A 19,898-nucleotide genomic window follows, 5' to 3' on the forward strand; every position below is an offset into this window, starting at 1 on the left:
CAAGTTTCTCTCCATTTAATTTAATGTTAGGGACTGGTTTGCTGTATATGGGTTTTACTATGTTTAGTTATGGTCCTTGAATGTCTATTCTTTCCAGGACTTTTATCATCAAAGAGTGTTGAATTTTGTCAAATGCTTTGTCAGCATCTAACGAAATGATCATGTGGTTTTGTTCTTTCAGTTTGTTTATATAATGGATTATGTTGATGGTTTTCCATGTATTAATCCATCCCTTCATGCCTGGGATGAAGTCTACTTGATCATGATGGATGATTGTTTTGATGTGCTCTTGGATTCGGTTTGCCAGAATTTTATTGAGTATTTTTGCGTCGATATTCATAAGGGAAATTGGTCTGAAGTTCTCTTTCTTTGTTGGGTCTTTGTGTGGTTTAGGTAAAAGAGCAATTGTGGCTTCATAGAAGGAATTCGGTAGTGCTCCATCTGTTTCAATTTTGTGGAATAGATAGTATTGGTATGAGGTCTTCTGTGAAGGGTGTGATCCAATTCTGCACTAAACCCATCTGGATCTGGGCTCTTTTTGGTTGGGAGACCTTTAATGACTGCTTCTATTTCCTTAGGAGTTATGGGGTTGTTTAAATGGTTTATCTGTTCCTGATTTAAGTTCAGTCTCTAGTATCTGTCTAGGAAAATGTCCATTTCCTGAAGACTTTCAAGTTTTGTAGTAGGATCTGCTGATTTTTTGAATTTCGTCTGATTCTGTAGTTATGTCTCCCTTTTCATTTCTGATTTTGTTAATTTGGACACACTCTCTGTGTCCTCTAATGTTTTATCCTTAAGGGTTTATCTATCTTGTTGATTTTCTCAAAGAACCAACTTTTGTTTCTGTTTTTCTTCATATCGTCCTTTTTGTTTGTACTTGGTTGATTTCAGCTCTGAATTTGATTATTTCCTGCCTTCTACTCTTCCTGGGTGTATTTGCTTCTTTTTGTTCTAGAGCTTTTAGGTGTGCTGTCAAGCTGCTGATATATGCTCCCTCCTGTTTCTTTCTGCAGGCACTCAGAGCTATGTGTTTTCCTGTTAGCACAGCTTTCCTTGTGTCCCATAAGTTTGGGTATGTTGTATCTTCATTTTCATTAAATTACAAGAAGTCTTTAATTTCCTTCTTTATTTCTTCCTCAACCAGGTTATCATTGAGTAGAGCATTATTCAACTTCCATGTATATGTTGGCGTTCTTCCTTTATTTTCCAGCCTTAGCCCGTGGTGGTCTGATAGGACGCTTGGGATTATTTATATCTTTCTGTATGTGTTGAGACCTGTTTTATGACCAATTATATGGTCAATTTTGGAGAAAGTACCATGAGGTGGTGAGAAGAAGTTATATCCTTTTTTTTAAGGATAGAATGTTCTATAAATATCTGTTAAGTCCATTTGGTCCATGAGTTCTCTTAGTCTGTCTACGTCTCTGTTTAATTTCTGTTTCCATGATCTGTCCATTGATGAGAGTGGGGTATTGAAACCTCCTACTGTTATTTTTTGAAATGCAATGTGTGCTTTCAGCTTTAGTAAAGTTTCTTTTATGTATGTAGGTGCCCTTGTATTTGGAGCATAGATATTTAGGAATGAGAGTTCATCTTGGTGAATTTTTCCTTTGATGAATATGAAGTGTCCTTCCTTATCTTTCTGATGACTTTTAGTTGAAAATCGTTTTTGTTCGATATTGGAATGGCTACTCCAAGTTGCTTCTTCAGACCATTTGCTTGGAAAGTTGCTTTCCAGCCTTTAACTTTGAGGTACTGTCTGTCTTTGTCTCTGAGGTGTGTTTCCAGTAGGCAGCAGAATTCAGGGTCCTCATTGCATATCCAATTTGTTAATCTATGTCTTTTTATTGGGGAGTTGAGTCCATTGATTTTGAGAGATATTAAGGAATAATGATTGTTGCTTCCTTTTATATTCTTATTTCGATGTGCGATTATGTTTGTGTGCTTTTCCTCTCCTTGTTTTGTGGCCACGATGATTAGTTTTTTTTTTTTTGCTTTTTCTAGGGTGTTGCTTGCCTCCTTATGTTGGGTTTTCCCATTTATTACCCTTTGTATCCCTGGATTTGTAGAAAACTATTGTGCAAATTTGGTTTTTTCATGGAACATCTTGGTTTTTCCATACTTGTCAATTGAAAATGTTGCAGGATACAGTAAACTATGTTGGCCTTTGTGTTCTCTTAGGGTCTGTATGACATCTGTCCAGGATCTTCTGGCTTTCATAGTCTCTGGTGTGAAGTGTGGTGTAATTCTGATAGGTCTGCCTTCATATGTTACTTGACCTTTTTCCCTTACTGATTTTAATATTCTTCCTTTGTTTTGTGCATTTGGTGTTTTGACTATTATGTGACGGCAGGAGTTTCTTTTCTGGTCCAATCTCTTTGGCGTTCTGTAGGCTTCGTGTATGCTTATGGGCATCTCTTTCTTTAGGGTAGGGAAGTTTTCTTCTATGATTTTGTTGAAGATATTTACTGGTCTTTGAGCTGGGATTCTTCACTCTCTTCTATACCTATTATCCTTAGGTCTGATCTTCTCATTGAATCCTGGATTTCCTGTATGTTTTGGACCACTAGCTTTTTCCGTTTTACATTATCTTTGAAAGTTGTGTCAATGATTTCTATGGAATCTTGTGCTCCTGAGATTCTCTCTTCTATCTGTTGTAGATGCTTGTATCTGTGGCTCCTTGTCTTTTCCTTTCGTTTTCTATATCCAGGGTTGTTTCCCTGTGTCCTTTCTTTATTGCTTCTATTTCCATTTTTAATCCCTTCACCTGTTTGATTGTGGTTTTTTTTTTTTTTTGAATTCTTTCAGGGATTTTTGTGATTTCTCTCTATAGGCTTCTACTTGTTTTTTCATGTTTTCCTGCGTTTCTCTAAGGGAGTTTTTCATATCTTTCTTGAAGTCCTCCAGCATCATGATCAAATATGATTTTAAATCTAGATCTTGCTTTTCTGGTGTGTTTGGATATTCAGTGTTTGCTTTGGTGGGAGAATTGGGCTCCAATGATGCCATGTAGTTTGGGTTCTGTTGCTTGGGTTCCTGTGCTTGCCTCTTGCCATCAGGTTGTCTCTGGTGTTACCTTGTTTTTTTCTGACAGTGGCTTCCTATACGCTTGTGTGTCAGGAGTGCTGTATACCTGTATACCTGCTTTCTTTCAGCCAGTTGTGGGAGCAGAGTGTTCTGCTTTCGGGTGTGTAGTCTTTCCTGCCTACTGGTCTTCAACTGTTCCTGTGGTACTCTGTCCTGAGTCCACCAGGCAGGTCACTTGGAGCAGAAAAATTGATCTTACCTGTGGTCCCGTGGCTCAAGTTACTCATGGGGGCTTCTTTTGAGCTCTCCTTAAGAGCGGCATTCAGTAGGGCATGCGCTGCCTTTTTCTGGGTCCCCCTGTGCACCGTTGTCCTAGATGGCATTAGGTCTTTTCCTCTGGAGTCTGAAATGTGGGCAGAGTGTAGTCTCTTCTGGCTTCCCAGGCATATCTGCCCCTCTGAAGGTTTAACTCTCCCTCCCACAAGACTTGCGTTCATAGAACTGTTGAGAGGTTCCCTTTCAGGTCTGGGTGGTGTCTGGACTGTGGGGGATCTGCTGTTCGAGTGCCTTTATCATCCGGTTCCCAGAGGCCATATACAGTTTCCTCTTGGGCTAGGGAGGTGGGTAGGGGTGGGCAGTATTGGTGGTCTCTCCAGCTCTGCAATCTCAGGAGTGCCCACCTGTCTTGGCAGTGAGCTCTCTCTTCCAAGGAGTTTGGGAGCATTGAGCTGTGGGCCGGGATCAGTGAGGTTGGGGCTCCAGCTAAAACCCGGAAGTGTCCAGTCCCAGAGGAATTTTGCCCCTTGTGTGTCCTGAGTCCACCAGAAGGTCATTTGGAGCAGAAATGTTGATCTTACCTGTGGTCCCACGGCTCAAGTTGCTCGTGGGGGGCTGCTTTTGAACTCTCCTCTAGGGCGGCAAACAAGAGGGCCTGCGCCACCTTTTCTCATAGTACCCATGCACCGGGGTCCCAGATGGTGTTAGGTGTTTTCTTCTGGAGTCAGAAATGTGGGCAGAGTGTAGTCTCTTCTGGCCTCCCAGGCATGTCTGCCCCTCTGAAGGTTTAGCTCTCCCTCCCACGGGATTTGGGTGCAGAGACCTGTTGATAGGTCACTTCAGGTCCAGGAGGTGTCTTGACCATGGGGGACCTGTTGCTCTAGTGCCCCTGTCTTCCAGTTCCCAGAGGCCCTATTCAGTTTCCTCTTGGGGCAGGGATGTGTGCAGGGGCGGGTAGTATTGCTGTTCTCTCCAGCTCTGCAGTCTCAGGGGTGCCCACCTGTCTTGGCATTGAGCTCTCTCTCCCACAGGAATTGGGAGCAAGGAGCTGTGGGCCGGGATCAGCGAGGTTCGGGCTCCAGCTAAAAACCGGAAGTGTCCTTTCCTAGAGGAATTTTGCCTCTGTGTGTCCTGAGTCCACCAGGCAGGTCGCTTGGAGCAGAAAAGTTGGTCTTACCTGTGGTCCCGTGACTCACGTTACTCATGGGGTGGGGGAGGGCTGCTTTTGAGCTCTCCATGAGGGCGGCAACCAGGAGGACCTGTGCTGCCTTTTCCTGGAGCCCCTGTGCACAGGGGTCCCAGATGGCGTTAGGTGTTTTCCTCTGAAGTCAGAAATGTGGGCAGAGTGTGGTTTCTTCTGGCTTCCCAGGCATGTCTGCCCCTCTGAATGTTTAGCTCTCATTCCCACGGGATTTGAGTGCAGAGAGCTCTTGATCGGTTCCTTTAGATCTGGGCAGTGTCTGGACTGTGGGGGACCTGCCGCTCAAATGCCCCTGTCTTCTGTTTCCCTGTATTTCTTTAAGGGATTTATTTATGTCCTTCTTAAATTCCTCAATCTTCATCATGAGATGTGATTTTTAAATCCAAATCTTGCTTTTCTGGTGCATTGGGATATTTTGCATTTGCTTTGGTGGGAGAACTGGGCTCTGATGGTGCCAAGTAGCCTTGATTTCAGTTGCTATGTTTCCTGAGCTTGCCTCTGGCCATCTGGTTGTCTGTGGTGTTATCTGGTCTTTCTGTCTGTGATAGTGGTTTGATCCTCCTGTAAGCCTGTATTCAGTCCTCCTGGAGACCTGCTTTTTGCTCTCCTGGAGACCAGCTTTCTCCCAGCGGGATCTCAGTTCAGATAGCTGAATCACAGCATTAGCTCCAGGCGGAGGTATAAACTGGAACAATCCTGTTCCAGACTGCTATTTCTTATTTTTATTTGCATCAAAATCTTCAACTTATATATATGAGAAATCGCATCACATTGAAGTTGAACAGGGCAAACAGAAGGAAAAGTAATAGAGCCCAAGAGAAGGCTCAAGATTTAGGGACCCACTCATCTACACACTCATAAATCCCATAAAAAAAACTAAACTGAAATCTCTATTATATATGAATTTGATTTGTTGCAGACCCCCATGCTTGCATTCATGGTTTTACCTGAGCTTTTATTATGCTGATTTAGAGGCCAGTTCTCTTGTTGTCCTACAAATCTGTCTGTCTCTCACACTTCAGCCTCCTCTTCCACAGAATTCTCTGAGCTCTGAGCACAGGGATTTGATGGAAACATCCTTTTTATACATCAATGTTCCAAGATTTCTCACAGGGTGTAATGTCTGAGTGTGGGTCTTTGTATTTGTTCCCCTTGGCTTTAGGGGGAAATTTGCCTGGCAATGGCTAAATAGAGCAATGACCTATGAGAATAGCAGCATATCCTTAATATTCATTTTATTGTTACTTTTTTCATTACTTGCATTTCATTTTATCCTAGATCTCTGGCCTTTCTAGTCTTTGCTTTAATGTCAGGTATTAAAGCCAGACATTCCATAGCTACACCCTCAAGCTTTGTGCCAGCATTGAACCCTAGCACATTTTGCAGTCAGGACAGCACTGTACACTGCTGATGGCTGGATGAATGTATGCATTTATGTTTCAGTATCTTATAGTGTGCCTTTCCTATCAAAGATACTAAGGAATGGGTGTGAAAGTATTATGTAGGCACCAGATTGCCCTCTCCATATTCAATAAGTTATGTGGGTGTTATCTTCAGCAACAGTGCCTTGCTATCATGTGTGGAGAATAATCTTTTGTCTTTGCAGAAATGTGGGTTGTTTGGAGATTTCTATGGGACCCCTTTTTGCTGCCAATTCATTTGGATTGTACTCCGTCTTAGTACTAAAATCTTCATTTAGTAACAAGAAATGTTCTTGTGGGACTATGTTATTGGAGACTTCATTATCATCACCATCATATATTTTAGGAAGTTTCCACTGTACTAGGTTTCTCTCCTACCTCCCAAATGTCCCTTAATTCTACCTTCCCACATTTTATCACTCACATCCACTGTAAGTGTTTGTGTTCAGCTGAAAGGGTATCCTGTGATTTGGAAGGTGAGGAAGCACACAGCTCTGAGGGAAAATGTATTCCTGTTGAAGGGCATCCTGATATGTGAGAGCCCAGGAACATCTATGAGAGCGGGTCTCCTCAGTAGAGGTGTTCCACCTCTGGGCGAGGGGGGTGGATAATCCCCAGTTGAGATGAGCTCAGGAGCCTCAACTCTCTTTCTCTTCACCATTTCTCTTCTTTTTCTCTTCACTTCTGATGGAAGAGTCACACCAGTCATCAACTCTCATAAAAGAGATTTATTGGTTGGTCCAGGTTATGAAAAGATGAATCCAGGTATGGCTGCCCTCTGCTTCTAGGAGTTGACATCAGGGAGTTGAGCAAAGGGAAAAGCTTATATTGGATTTCTTAGGGGGCAAAGCTTTTCAGGGTAGAAATTTCCAGAGATTGAGGATTGGTGGGATTTCAATTCCTGAGTTTGGTTATCTCAGGGATTGGTAGGTTGTTGTGTTCAGTGATTGATGGCTTTTGTGCTCTGTGATTGGTGGGTTCTTCCTGCTAAGGCAGGAAAGGAGATGCACAACTACTTTGGACAGCTTTGCCAAAGGAGTCAGGCTGAGGAAATGTCTTGATGCTGCGATTCTGACAGAGGTTGCTATTTTGACAGCTCCTGCCTGGACATCTCATTGCACCCATAGCTGGAATGGGACGGAGGGGCTGGCTGCCACTTTAATGGATTTTTATCTCACTCTGCTTAGGGACTATATTCATCTCCCCTCTCCATTTGATCCTTCCATTCCTGTTTCTTCTGCTGCTTCTGGTCCACCTGTATATTCTATTTATTTTTCCTTCCCATGGAGATCCATATCTTTGGATCTTTGTCTATATTTTATTCCTGGGTATATGGATTATAGCTTGGTTATTATTTCTTTCTCATCATTCCATTGATTTAGATCTCAAATATATCCCACTTCCTGGTTACCTCTCCACAAAGTCCCCCATCCCACCTACTTCCTCTCCTCCCTCCCCTTTGCCTCTATATGGATGCTCCCCACCACATACCCTCTCCTGTCCCACCCCTTCAGCATCCCTATGCTGGGGCATGAAATCTCCACAGGATCAAGGCCCTCCCTTCCCATTTATTTCAAACAAGGCCATTCTCTGCTCCCTATGTATCTGGAGCCATGGATCCTTCCCTGTACATTCTTTGTTGGTGGTATAGTCCTTGGGAGCACTGGGTGGTCTGGCCAGCTGATATTGTTCTTCCCATTGGGGTTGCAATTCCACTCAGCTTCTCCAGTCCTTCCACCAGCTCCCCCACCATGCTGCTTAGGTACTACACCCATCTACCCTCCCCATATGATCCTCCCATTTCTGTTTTGTTTGCTGCCTCTAGTAACGCTGTATAATCTATTATATTTTCCCCTTCAAGGGAGGTCCATGACTTTGGCAATTTGTCTATACATAATATTCCTGGGGCTTTGAATTATAGCTATGGATTGTAGCTTGTTTCTTTAATGGCTAATATCCACATATGAGTGAAAGCATTCTACAATTATCTTTCTGGGTTTCAGTTCCTTCACTCAGGATGATTTATTCTAGTTCCATTTATTTGTCTGCAAATTTCATGATGTCATTTTTTTTTTAGATTTTTTTTATTAACTTGAGTATTTCTTATATACATTTCAAGTGTTATTCCCTTTCCCGGTTTCCGGGCAAACATCCACCTCCCCCCTCCCCTTCCTTATGGGTGTTCCTCTCCCAACCCTCCCCCCATTGCCGCCCTCCCCCCATAGTCTAGTTCACTGGGGGTTCAGTCTAAGCAGGACCCAGGGCTTCCCTTTCCACTGGTGCTCTTACTAGGATATTCATTGCTACCTATGGGGTCAGAGTCCAGGGTCAGTCCATGTATAGTATTAAGGTAGTGGCTTAGTCCCTGGAAGCTCTGGTTGCTTGGCATTGTTGTACTTTTGGGGTCTCGAGCCCCTTCAAGCTCTTCCAGTTCTTTCTCTGATTCCTTCAACGGGGGACCTATTCTCAGTTCAGTGGTTTGCTGCTGGCATTCGCCTCTGTATTTGCTGTATTCTGGCTGTGTCTCTCAGGAGCGATCTACATCCAGCTCCTGTCGGTCTGCACTTCTTTGCTTCATACATCTTGTCTAATTGGGTGGCTGTATATGTATGGGCCACATGTGGGGCAGGCTCTGAATGGGTGTTCCTACAGTCTCTGTTTTAATCTTTGCCTCTCCCTTCCCTGCCAAGGGTATTCTTTTTCCTCATTTAAAGAAGGAGTGAAGCATTCACATTTTGATCATCCGTCTTGAGTTTCATTTGTTCTAGGCATCTAGGGTAATTCAAGCATTTGGGCTAATAGCCACTTATCAATGAGTGCATACCATGTATGTCTTGGTGATTGGGTTAGCTCACTCAGGATGATATTTTCCAGTTCCAACCATTTGCCTACGAATTTCATAAACTCGTTGTTTTTGATAGCTGAGTAATATTCCATTGTGTAGATGTACCACATTTACTATATCCATTCCTCTGTTGAAGGGCATCTGGGTTCTTTCCATTTTCTGGCTATTATGAATAAGGCTGTGATGAACATAGTGGAGCACGTGTCTCTTTTATATGTTGAGGCATCTTTTGGGTATATGCCCAAGAGAGGTATAGCTGGATCCTCAGGCAGTTCAATGTCCAATTTTCTGAGGAACCTCCAGACTGATTTCCAGAATGGTTTTACCAGTCTGCAATCCCACCAACAATGGAGGAGTGTTCCTCTTTCTCCACATCCTCGCCAGCATCTGCTGTCACCTGAGTTTTTGATCTTAGCCATTCTCACTGGTATGAGGTGAAATCTCAGGGTTGTTTTGATTTGCATTTCCCTTATGACTAAAGATGTTGAACATTTCTTTAGGTGTTTCTCAGCCATTCGGCATTCCTCAGCTGTGAATTCTTTGTTTAGCTCTGAACCCCATTTTTTAATAGGGTTATTTGTTTCCCTGCGGTCTAACTTCTTGAGTTCTTTGTATATTTTGGAAATAAGGCCTCTATCTGTTGTAGGATTGGTAAAGATCTTTTCCCAATCTGTTGGTTGCCGTTTTGTCCTAACCACAGTGTCCTTTGCCTTACAGAAGCTTTGCAGTTTTATGAGATCCCATTTGTCGATTCTTGATCTTAGAGCATAAGCCATTGGTGTTTTGTTCAGGAAATTTTTTCCAGTGCCCATGTGTTCCAGATGCTTCCCTAGTTTTTCTTCTATTAGTTTGAGTGTGTCTGGTTTGATGTGGAGGTCCTTGATCCACTTGGACTTAAGCTTTGTACAGGGTGATAAGCATGGATCGATCTGCATTCTTCTACATGTTGCCCTCCAGTTGAACCAGCACCATTTGCTGAAAATGCTATCTTTTTTCCATTGGATGGTTTTGGCTCCTTTGTCAAAAATCAAGTGACCATAGGTGTGTGGGTTCATTTCTGGGTCTTCAATTCTATTCCATTGGTCTATCTGTCTGTTTCTGTACCAATACCATGCAGTTTTTATCACTATTGCTCTGTAATACTGCTTGAGTTCAGGGATAGTGATTCCCCCTGAAGTCCTTTTATTGTTGAGGATAGCTTTAGCTATCCTGGGTTTTTTGTTATTCCAGATGAATTTGCAAATTGTTCTGTCTAACTCTTTGAAGAATTGGATTGGTATTTTGATGGGGATTGCATTGAATCTGTAGATTGCTTTTGGTAAAATGGCCATTTTTACTATATTAATCTTGCCAATCCATGAGCATGGGAGATCTTTCCATCTTCTGAGGTCTTCTTCAATTTCTTTCCTCAGTGTCTTGAAGTTCTTATTGTACAGATCTTTTACTTGCTTGGTTAAAGTCACACCGAGGTACTTTATATAATTTGGGTCTATTATGAAGGGTGTCGTTTCCCTAATTTCTCTCTCGGCTTGTTTCTCTTTTGTATAGAGGAAGGCAAATGATTTATTTGAGTTAATTTTATACCCAGCCACTTTGCTGAAGTTGTTTATCAGCTTTAGTAGTTCACTGGTGGAACTTTTGGGATCACTTAAATATACTATCATGTCATCTGCAAATAGTGATATTTTGACCTCTTCTTTTCCGATCTGTATCCCCTTGATCTCCTTTTGTTGTCTGATTGCTCTGGCTAGAACTTCAAGAACTATATTGAATAAGTAGGGAGAGAGTGGGCAGCCTTGTCTAGTCTCTGATTTTAGTGGGATTGCTTCAAGTTTCTCTCCATTTAGTTTAATGTTAGCAACTGGTTTGCTGTATATGGCTTTTACTATGTTTAGGTATGGGCCTTGAATTCCTATTCTTTCCAGGACTTTTATCATGAAGGGGTGTTGAATTTTGTCAAATGCTTTCTCAGCATCTAATGAAATAATCATGTGGTTCTGTTCTTTCAGTTTGTTTATATAATGGATCACGTTGATGGTTTTCCGTATATTAAACCATCCCTGCATGCCTGGGATGAAGCCTACTTGATCATGGTGGATGATTGTTTTGATGTGCTCTTGAATTCGGTTTGCCAGAATTTTATTGAGTATTTTTGCGTCGATATTCATAAGGGAAATTGGTCTGAAGTTCTCTTTCTTTGTTGTGTCTTTGTGTGGTTTAGGTATAAGAGTAATTGTGGCTTCGTAGAAGGAATTCGGTAGGGCTCCATCTGTTTCAATTTTGTGGAATAGTTTGGATAATATTGGTATGAGGTCTTCTATGAAGGTTTGATAGAATTCTGCACTAAACCCGTCTGGACCTGGGCTCTTTTTGGTTGGGAGACCTTTAATGACTGCTTCTATTTCCTTAGGAGTTATGGGGTTGTTTAACTGGTTTATCTCTTCCTGATTTAACTTCGATACCTGGTATCTGTCTAGGAAATTGTCCATTTCCTGAAGATTTTCAAATTTTGTTGAATATAGGTTTTTATAGTAAGATCTGATGATTTTTTGAATTTCCTCTGAATCTGTAGTTATGTCTCCCTTTTCATTTCTGATTTTGTTAATTTGGATGCACTCTCTGTGTCCTCTCGTTAGTCTGGCTAAGGGTTTATCTATCTTGTTGATTTTCTCAAAGAACCAACTTTTGGTTCTGTTGATTCTTTCTATGGTCCTTTTTGTTTCTACTTGGTTGATTTCAGCTCTGAGTTTGATTATTTCCTGCCTTCTACTCCTCCTGTGTGTATTTGCTTCTTTTTGTTCTAGAGCTTTTAGGTGTGCCGTCAAGCTGCTGACATATGCTCTTTCCTGTTTCTTTCTGCAGGCACTCAGCGCTATGAGTTTTCCTCTTAGCACAGCTTTCATTGTGTCCCATAAGTTTGGGTATGTTGTATCTTCATTTTCATTAAATTCTAAAAAGTTTTTAATTTCTTTCTTTATTTCTTCCTTGACCAGGTTATCATTGAGTAGAGCATTGTTCAATTTCCACGTATATGTGGGCATTCTTCCCTTATTGTTATTGAAGACCAGTTTTAGGCCGTGGTGGTCCGATAGCACGCATGGGATTATTTCTATCTTTCTGTACCTGTTGAGGCCCGTTTTTTGACCAATTATATGGTCAATTTTGGAGAAAGTACCATGAGGAGCTGAGAAGAAGGTGTATCCTTTTGCTTTAGGATAGAATGTTCTATAAATATCCGTTAAGTCCATTTGGCTCATGACTTCTTTAGTCTGTCGACATCACTGTTTAATTTCTGTTTCCATGATCTGTCCATTGATGAGAGTGGTGTGTTGAAATCTCCCACTATTATTGTGTGAGGTGCAATGTGTGTTTTGAGCTTTAGTAAGGTTTCTTTTACGTATGTAGGTGCCCTTGTATTTGCGGCATAGATATTTAGGATTGAGAGTTCATCTTGGTGGATTTTTCCTTTCATGAATATGAAGTGTCCTTCCTCATCTTTTTTGAAGATTTTTAGTTGGAAATTGATTTTATTTGATATTAGAATGGCTACACCAGCTTGCTTCTTCTGACCATTTGCTTGGAAAGTTGTTTTCCAGCCTTTCACTCTGAGGTAGTGTCTATCTTTGTCTCTGAGGTGTGTTTCCTGTAGGCAGCAGAATGCAGGGTCCTCGTTGCGTATCCAGTTTGTTAATCTGTATCTTTTTATTGGGGAGTTGAGGCCATTGATATTGAGAGATATTAAGGAATAGTGATTATTGCTTCCGTTATATTCATATTTGGATGTGAGGTTATGTTTGTGTGCTTTCATTCTCTTTGTTTTGTTGCCAAGACAATTAGTTTCTTGCTTCTTCTAGGGTATAGCTGGCCTCCTTATGTTGGGCTTTACCATTTATTATCCTTTGTAGTGCTGGATTTGTAGAAAGATATTGTGTAAATTTGGTTTTGTCATGGAATATCTTGGTTTCTCCATCAATGTTAACTGAGAGTTTTGCTGGATACAGTAACCTGGGCTGGCATTTGTGTTCTCTTAGGGTCTGTATGACATCAGTCCAGGATCTTCTGGCCTTCAAAGTTTCTGGCGAGAAGTCTGGTGTGATTCTGATAGGTCTCCCTTTATATGTTACTTGACCTTTTTCCCTTACTGCTTTTAATATTCTTTCTTTATTTTGTGCGTTTGGTGTTTTGACAATTATGTGACGGGAAGTGTTTCTTTTCTGGTCCAATCTATTTGGAGTTCTGTAGGCTTCTTGTATGTCTATGGGTATCTCTTTTTTTAGGTTAAGGAAGTTTTCTTCTATGATTTTGTTGAAGATATTTACTGGTCCTTTGAGCTGGGAGTCTTCACTCTCTTCTATACCTATTATCCTTAGGTTGGATCTTCTCATTGAGTCCTGGATTTCCTGTATGTTTTGGACCAGTAGCTTTTTCTGCTTTACATTATCTTTGACAGTTGAGTCAATGATTTCTATGGAATCTTCTGCTCCTGAGATTCTCTCTTCCATCTCTTGTATTCTGTTGGTGAAGCTTGTATCTACAGCTCCTTGTCTCTTCTTTTGGTTTTCTACATCCAGGGTTGTTTCCATGTGTTCTTTCTTGATTGCTTCTATTTCCATTTTTAATTCCTTCAACTGTTTGATTGTGTTTTCCTGGAATTCTTTCAGGGATTTTTGTGTCTCCTCTCTATGGGCTTCTACTTGTTTATTTATGTTTTCCTGGAATTCTTTCAGGGATTTTTGCGATTCTTTCAGGCATTTTTGCGATTCCTCTCTGTAGGCTTCTACTTGTTCTCTAAGGTAGTTCTTCATGTCTTTCTTGAAGTCCTCCAGCATCATGATCAAAAATGATTTTGAAACTAGATCTTGCTTTTCTGGTGTGTTTGGATATTCCATGTTTGTTTTGATGGGAGAATTGGGCTCCGATGGTGCCATGTAGTCTTGGTTTCTGTTGCTTGGGTTCCTGGGCTTGCCTCTCGCCATCAGATTATCTCTAGTGTTACTTTGTTCTACTATTTCTGACAGTGGCTAGACTGTCCTATAAGCCTGTGTGTCAGGAGTGCTGTAGACCTGTTTTCCTCTCTTTCAGTCAGTTATGGGGACAGAGTGTTCTGCTTTCCGGCGTGTAGTTTTTCCTCTCTATAGGTCTTCAGCTGTTCCTGTGGGCCTGTGTCTTGAGTTCACCAGGCAGCTTTCTTGCAGCAGAAAAGTTGGTCTTACCTGTGGTCCCGGGGCTCAAGTTCGCTCGTGGGGTGCTGCCCATGGGCTCTCTGCAGCAGCAGCAACCAGGAAGACCTGTGCCGCCGTTTCCGGGAGCTTCAGTGCACCAGGGTTCCAGATGGTCTTTGGCTTTTTCCTCTGGCGTCTGAGATGTGTGTGCAGAGAGCAGTCTCTTCTGGTTTCCCAGGCTTGTCTGCCTCTCTGAAGATTTAGCTCTCCCTCCCACGGGATTTGGGTGCAGAGAACTGTTTATCCGGTCTGTTTCCCTCAGGTTCCGGTGGTGTCTCAGGCAGGGGTCCTGCCGCTCCTGGGCCCTCCCCCACGGGAGCCCAGAGGCCTTATACAGTTTCCTCTTGGGCCAGGGATGTGGGCAGGGGTGAGCAGTGTTGGTGGTCTCTTCCGCTCTGCAGCCTCAGGAGTGCCCACCTGACCAGGCGGTTGGGTCTCTCTCTCACAGGGTCTGGGGGGAGAGCTGCTGTGGGCCGGGATCCGAGGGTGTGGGACTTCCGGTAAACACAGAACGTGCCCGGTCCTAGAGGAATTCTGCTTCCCTGTGTCCCAAGCTCACCAGGCAGCTTTCTTGCAGCAGAAAAATTGGTCTTACCTGAGGTCCCGGGGCTCAAGTTCGCTTGTGGGGTGCTGCCCATGGGCTCTCTGCAGCAGCAGCAACCAGGAAGACCTGTGCCGCCGTTTCCGGGAGCTTCAGTGCACCAGGGTTCCAGATGGTCTTTGGCTTTTTCCTCTGGCGTCTGAGATGTGTGTGCAGAGAGCAGTCTCTTCTGGTTTCCTAGGCTTGTCTGCCTCTCTGAAGGTTCAGCTCTCCCTCCCACGGGATTTGGGTGCAGAGAACTGTTTATCCGGTCTGTTTCCCTCACGTTCCGGCGGTGTCTCAGGCAGGGGTCCTGCCGCTCCTGGGCCCTCCCCCACGGGAGCCCAGAGGCCTTATACAGTTTCCTCTTGGGCCAGGGATGTGGGCAGGGGTGAGCATGTTGGTGGTCTCTTCCGCTCTGCAGCCTCAGGAGTGCCCACCTGACCAGGCGGTTGGGTCTCTCTCTCCCATGATGTCGTTTTTAAACAGCTAAGAAATATTCCTTTTTATATATTTGCCTCATATTATTTTTTATTTTTCTTCTGTTGAGAAACATGTAGGTTGTTTCCAAGTTTTACTATTATGAAAAGAGCAAATGTATGGTTGAAGAAGTGTCCTTGTGGTAGTGTGAAAAACTCTTTGGCTACAAGCCCAAGAGTGCTATAGCTGAATCTTGAGGTAGATTGACTCCTAGCTTTCTGAGGATCTGCCATAGTGACTGTACAAGTTTGTACTCCCACCAGCAATAGAGCAGTGTAGCTGACTTTTGCCACTTTGTGGGTTCTTCTTTCTTCTGCCCTACTAATGACATTTCTATCCTTTCAACCATGTAAGACTAGATACTAGAGATTTTGATAGAGTGGAAATGAAAAAGATCCCTAAATAATGTCAGGGGCCAGTTATTCTTAGACTGACTCCTGCTGCTTAAGGGAATTGAGGTCCTTAGGGCAAGTTTGATCTTTGCCATCAGGATATCTAATTTCTTCTTGTTGTTGTTTCTGCTTAACACCTGAATACTTAATAAACTATGACCAACAACAATCAACAACAACCAATAATCACCCAACAATTTAACAACTACCCACCAAGTGAACCTGCCTCCTGGAAGCTCTGGCATTTATATAACCTCTGAAAACTCCCCAGAATTCCAAAGATCACACATTCACAGAAACTATCGGGAGCTGGCAAAACCACACCTTGGCTAAAGCATGAGGCAAATCACAGTCACCTTGTATGCACAATCTTGAGCATCCCTATATCCCACACCTGGACTAAAAAAAACCAAACAAGCAAACAAACAAACAACAAAATACATTCAATAATAGTTCTGTGATTTTCAAGGAAACAAAAACTTCAAAACTGTCACTACAGAGGACTATTCCCATTGCTCCACATCCTTGCCAGCATGAGCTGCCACTTGTGTCATTGATCTTAGCCATACTGAAAGGTGAATGATGGAATTTCAAAATAGTTTTGATTTGTATTTCCTGATGGCTAAAGATGTTGAGAATTTCTTTAAGTATTTCTTAGCCAATACTGGTGGAACAGAGGGACAGATGAATTTCTGCAATCAGACTATCTGCTTGTCTGGAGGGAGTAATCTGTGGGTTAGCAGCATACATATTCATTTATGTAAGAAACAACAGCAAGAACAACCAACATTATCTATGAACACTTCCATGAGCTAGATAGGGTCATGATAGCTGAGGAGATGTTGACTTTATCTGTGAACACTAGCCATGCTTACCTTGACACATGTCTTGACACTCATGCCTATGTTTGAATTAAATACTCTTTGGCTTTTCAAATTGTAAAGTTAATGAAAGTCATAAGTATTTATTTGAGTAAAGAAACCATTCATGATGGATAATATCTACAGCCATAGAAAGTTCACAGTAATAGCACCCACCAGTGTTGATAGCTAGGTCTATAGACAAAAAAGGCAACTGGGCATGCACACACAGCTTGATTGGGAAAAACCTATTTGTTTTACTTGGTCATGCAGAAGTAGTTGGCATGCTGTGATTGGTCAACTGCTATGAGTGATAGTAGTTGGCATCCTGGTGTTTGTCAACTGCTATGAGTGAATGAGACTTGTAGTTCATTGGAAGAATATAGTCTCAAGATATTGGGTAATTCAGCTGACTGTTGTGTTTAGTTATTATGCAGAAGCTGCCTTTGGTCAAATTCAGTCAATTGAATGGACTCTATAGGATGTAACCATGAAAATTTTGTGCTCATATATCTTATGTTTTTGAGATAGGGATGTTCTAGAAACAATTCTATAGACTTTGGTAGCCATACTCTTTCATCAATACTCTTATTAGAGATGGAACCCAGGGTTGTCATGCAAACAGTCCCCACCTTCGGCCCTTACATGGTGCATTCTAGAAAGTCCTTTCCTGGTTAGCCTCTCTGCCCTCCTCATTCAGTGAAGAGTTTTAGGCAAGTGCTCTTCTGTTGAGCCATGTCTCAATTAAGAACTCATGTCTAGTCTTGAGTGTAAGTGACTTCAGTGGCTTTGGGCTAAGCCTGGTTCTTTGCTCTGTCCCTTTTCATATTTCATCTTTACAGTTGGAGAAACATAAGTCAGTGAGTTAAAAAATGACTTGTTCATATAACAGTACTAAGATTAGAAAGGAAGACATGTGAAAAAAGACAAAAAGAAGTTAACAACAGAGAGGCAAGGATATTGGAACAGATCCCAACAAAGACACACACACACACACACACACACACACACACACACACAGAGGGGAGGAGGGGAAGGGGGAGGGAAGGAGGTAGGGGAGGGGCATTTCCAACAGGAGCAGACATTTTGAAAAATCAAAGAGTAAATTTCAGACAGATGAAAAGTGATGAACCAGAGAGAATGAGAGAGAAAAGAAGAAAGTTGGAGAACACAACTAGAAATAGAGGAGGAATACAGAATATGTGACAAGTTGTTCTTAAGGAAGGGGGAGCAAGTTAGAATGGTATCTAGGGAGTTTAGAAACATGTCAGCAGAGAGAGCAGATCAAAAGACAAACAGTGGTAATATGTACAGATGGGTTCAGGGAAATTATGATGGGGAGAGAGGGAGAGGGAGAGGGAGAGGGAGAGAGAGAGAGAGAGAGAGAGAGAGAGAGAGAGAGAGAGAGAGAGAGGTGGAGAAACAGAGAGACAGAAAGGCAGAGTGACAGACAAATGCAAATGCAGAGGGAAAGAGAGAGGGAGGAGAAACTGTTGAAACTTGTCCAAATTATCAGCTCTAGACATGACGATATTGTATTGAGTGTAAGACAGGTCATTGAACCGTTCTGGACAAATTTAGGTCACAGAACCAGTTTTAGGAGAACTATCTCAGAGAGCTACTTCACAAATTTCTTAGGTAATCATCTAATTTCTGTTATTTCACAAAATTTTAAGGTCATCCTCTAAATTCTGAAAAGGAGATATGCAAAGAGACAGGTACTTTTTCTAAATAAACCCATACAGGTAAAATTTTCCAACAACTAGGAGGGCACAGGCATTTCTGGCAAATCCCTGCTTAACCTGGAGGTCCCAGGCAGTCAGTTGAAGATAATGAGCCACTGAGGTACAGTGCAGGTGGTAGTGCCTGTGCATGGGCATCCAGGCTCCCATTGCTCTCTAGTGTTCCTTATATGAGATTACAAACCATCAAGGCTCCTCATACCTTTGAGAACCCAATATGAGCCATAGACCCCTTATCACATGTACCTGCCCCTTCTCAATTGTCTGAACAATGGTGTTTGGTAATTTACTTTTTCAAGTTCATTAATCTCAATGTGAAGAATAAAACGTGACAGAAAGAAAGAAAGAAAGGGGGGGAATGAAGGATAGGGCGAGCAGAGAAAGAAGAGAAACACAGAGGTCTTCCTTTGTAGCCCATCCTGTTCTGATTCCATCATCTTCCTCCCTCTGTCAAGTGCTGGGAATACAGGCATGTGCTTACAGGTCGAGCTTATATGGGATACTTTCTAAACAGTACCTTTACCCTCAGGGCAGCTCTTTGATATGTGTATCAATCTCCTCCCAGGAGAAATGAGGGACACTAGAGATCTTGCATTATAAAAATGTGTACAAACACACTTTGCACCTATTCTAAGTGAGTTCTTACAGTTTTGGGGCAAGGACTCTGGTAATCAAACAAAAGCTACAAATCTGTCAAAAGTGACCATGGGGACATCCTCCAATTATCCATTCTTTATTTTCTGATTTATTTATTTCACACGTATTCCATGTGCATACATGTGTGTTATGGTATGTGTGTATGTGTTTATGTTGGAGACAGTTTGTGGAGTTGATTCTCTCATTCCAGCATGTGGGTCCAGGGGATTGAACTCATAATGTAAGCTAAGACATCTCACTGGCCATTGCATCAATTCTTTAAGGTTTGGGAATCTCTTAACATCCTCATTTGAAATGCATGTTAAGGGTTAAATTCATTCTTACTCATTGCGATGGGAAGAGTTGTCTAAATGTTTACTGATGGGACAGTCCAAACTTATATACTCTGTATATACTGTATACTCTCTGGAGGCTCACATGGCTCATTTTCTGTGCCCACAGGAAAGCGTATGTGTCTTGGAGAAGGCATTGCCCGAAGTGAATTGTTCCTTTTCTTCACTACCATCCTCCAGAACTACTCAGTGTCCAGCCCTGTGGATCCTAACACCATTGATATGACTCCCAAGGAGAGTGGATTAGCCAAAGTAGCCCCAGTGTACAAGATTTGCTTTGTAGCCCGCTGATTGTGCTGAGGCAGTCAGCCGACTCACTTCTGTTCAAAATGGCCCCATTTTTCTGATTCTGGGAGACCTGCTGGAGACCAGGCCCAAGGTTGCTGAGTCATTCCTCACTTCTTCCCAACAGCCTCAGTCCCCATTTATCAGGTCTCCATGCTCTGTGATCTATGCTATTGGACTATGTATAAGGTCTGAATTCTATGTCTACAGGTTTGCCTAGTATGTATGGTTCATGTAAACAGGATCATATAGTGTATGAACTTTGTTGTCTTGTGTCTACTTCACACATTAGTTTTCGATATCCTACAGGCCATAGTCACACACCTTCATGAGCCTTTCTCATGATCTTTCTTAGTATCCTCTTCATTCACCTTCTGTCTAGGCAGAAGCCTCCTCAGCCTTGAGCTGCATGTTTCTTAACATTTACCTTACCTTCTGTTATGATTCTTTTTAGATCTCCCAAGAATCACATCAATATCTGCATTAGTAATGGTTCTTCTCTAAAGTAATAGGACTGACAAAATCAATCAAGCATCCAGGCAGGCATGGTACAGAAGGAGCTAAGACTTCCACATCTT

General features: G+C 42.3%; 1 protein-coding gene across 1 annotated transcript in view; it reads left to right on the plus strand.

Annotated features, from left to right (window-relative positions):
• Positions 1-19,584, plus strand: part of Cyp2b3 (cytochrome P450, family 2, subfamily b, polypeptide 3) — a 70,512-nt gene extending 50,928 nt beyond the window's left edge. The window contains 1 exon segment of the mRNA NM_173294.3: positions 19,145-19,584. Coding sequence (NP_775416.1) covers positions 19,145-19,326 — 182 coding nt within the window. The 3' untranslated portion in view covers positions 19,327-19,584.
• Positions 19,585-19,898: the final 314 nt, after the last annotated feature.

Source organism: Rattus norvegicus, chromosome 1 (genome assembly GCF_021556685.1).
Source record: "Rattus norvegicus strain SHRSP/BbbUtx chromosome 1, alternate assembly SHRSP_T2T, whole genome shotgun sequence".
NCBI classification, from domain to species: Eukaryota; Metazoa; Chordata; class Mammalia; order Rodentia; family Muridae; genus Rattus; species Rattus norvegicus.